This window comes from Eimeria tenella, genomic scaffold, assembly GCF_000499545.2.
Source record: "Eimeria tenella Houghton genomic scaffold, Eth_scaff2281, whole genome shotgun sequence".
NCBI classification, from domain to species: Eukaryota; Apicomplexa; class Conoidasida; order Eucoccidiorida; family Eimeriidae; genus Eimeria; species Eimeria tenella.
This window is the reverse complement of record NW_013542138.1, coordinates 6,293-7,665: the sequence shown is the minus strand read 5'-3', so window position 1 is coordinate 7,665 and position 1,373 is coordinate 6,293. Positions and strand designations below refer to the sequence as shown.

The following is a 1,373-nucleotide window of genomic DNA, read 5'->3' as shown; positions in this document are numbered from 1 at the left end:
CTGCTGCTGCCTTCTTCGGGCCATCTGCCGCTGCAGCAGCAGCAGGCGGCGCAGCTGCTGCAGAGGCACCCTTCGAAGAAGAGCCAGCTGCTGCCTCCTGCTGCTGCTGCTGCTGCTTCTGTTGCTGCTGCTCCTGCAGGTGCTGCTGCAGCAGCAGCTGCCGCACGCGCTGCTCCCCAGCAGCAACTGGCGACGAGCTGTTTTGAGGAGGCGAGGGCCCCTCTACGGCGGAAGCAAAGTCCGCGTTGTCGTCATCTGCTGCTGCTGCTGCTGCTGCCGCTGCTGCTTGTCCAGCGTCTTCTTGCTGCTGCTGGTCCTGCTGCTGCCTCTGCTGCTGCAGCTGAGGCAGCTCCTCCTGCAGCTGCTGCTGCAGTGGCTCCGCTGGCTTGCTCTCCTCATTTGCTGCTGCAGCGTTTGCTGCTGCTCCGTTCTCGTCAGCTGTCCCAGGGGACTCTTCCTTGGTCACTGACAGGCACCCATCTGCTGCTGCTGCTGCTGCTGCTGACTGCTTCGGGGTAAGGTCCTCGAAGTCCTCGTACTGCTGCTGCTGCTGCTCCTGCTCCTTTGCTGCAGCTGCTGCTGCTTCGGAAGGAGGCTTGCCCTTGACGGCCCCCCCTTTGCAGCAGTTGAGGCAAACCATCGTCGAAGCTAAATCAGCAGCAGCAGCAGCAGCAGCGGCACTGGCAGCAAAAGTGGCTGCTGCTGCTGGTGCTGCTGCTGCAGCACCAATTTAATCTCGACAAAGGGATCTGAACTCTTCTGGGGCAGCAGCAGCTGCTGCCGAGTGTGGCAGGCTAGCTGGGGCTGCTGCTGCTATCGCCGAAACGCTGCTGCTGCTGCTGCTGCTGCTCCGGCTACCGCTTCTGCTCCTGCTCTCTCTGAGCTAAGCCCAGCTACCGTGCGCCTCTTTACGCCGGCAGCTCCTCGTGCTGCGGCGCTTGCTGCTGCTGCTGCCGCTGCTGCTGCTGCTGCTGCTCTCGCTCTAGGGAGCAGGTCAGCGTGATAGCCCGTCTGAAGGGGAGGAACGAAGCAATTTTGCTGTTGCAGCAGCAGCAGCAGCAGAAGGCTTTAAAGAAAGCCAAGGAGCGAAACCGGTCACAGCTATACTGCCGTTGCCGCTGCTGCTGCTGCTGCGGACGGTAGCGAGCCGCTTGCGCAGCATTCAGCAGTTAAGTCCGCTGCTTCTTCTTCCAAAGGCTTTTATGAGTCGAATATGCTGCGAAAGAAGAAAGAGAAATGCTGCAGCTAGGAAACAGCTCGCAGCAGCAGCAGCAGCAGCTGCTGCTGCTGCTGCTCTGCGGCGAGCAAGCAGGGGATGCGTTGCTACCAATGCTTCTAAGCTGAAGTTTCAGCAGCAACATGTGCTGCTGCAT

The 1,373-nt window shown here is 60.7% G+C and overlaps 1 protein-coding gene across 1 annotated transcript in view; it reads right to left on the bottom strand.

The window, feature by feature from the left end:
• Window positions 1-640, bottom strand: part of ETH_00036305 (uncharacterized protein) — a gene marked incomplete at both ends in the record, with an annotated part of 1,392 nt that extends 752 nt beyond the window's left edge. The window contains one exon of the mRNA XM_013374766.1: window positions 3-640. Coding sequence (XP_013230220.1) covers window positions 3-640 — 638 coding nt within the window. The remainder of the gene's footprint in view (window positions 1-2) is intronic.
• Window positions 641-1,373: the final 733 nt, after the last annotated feature.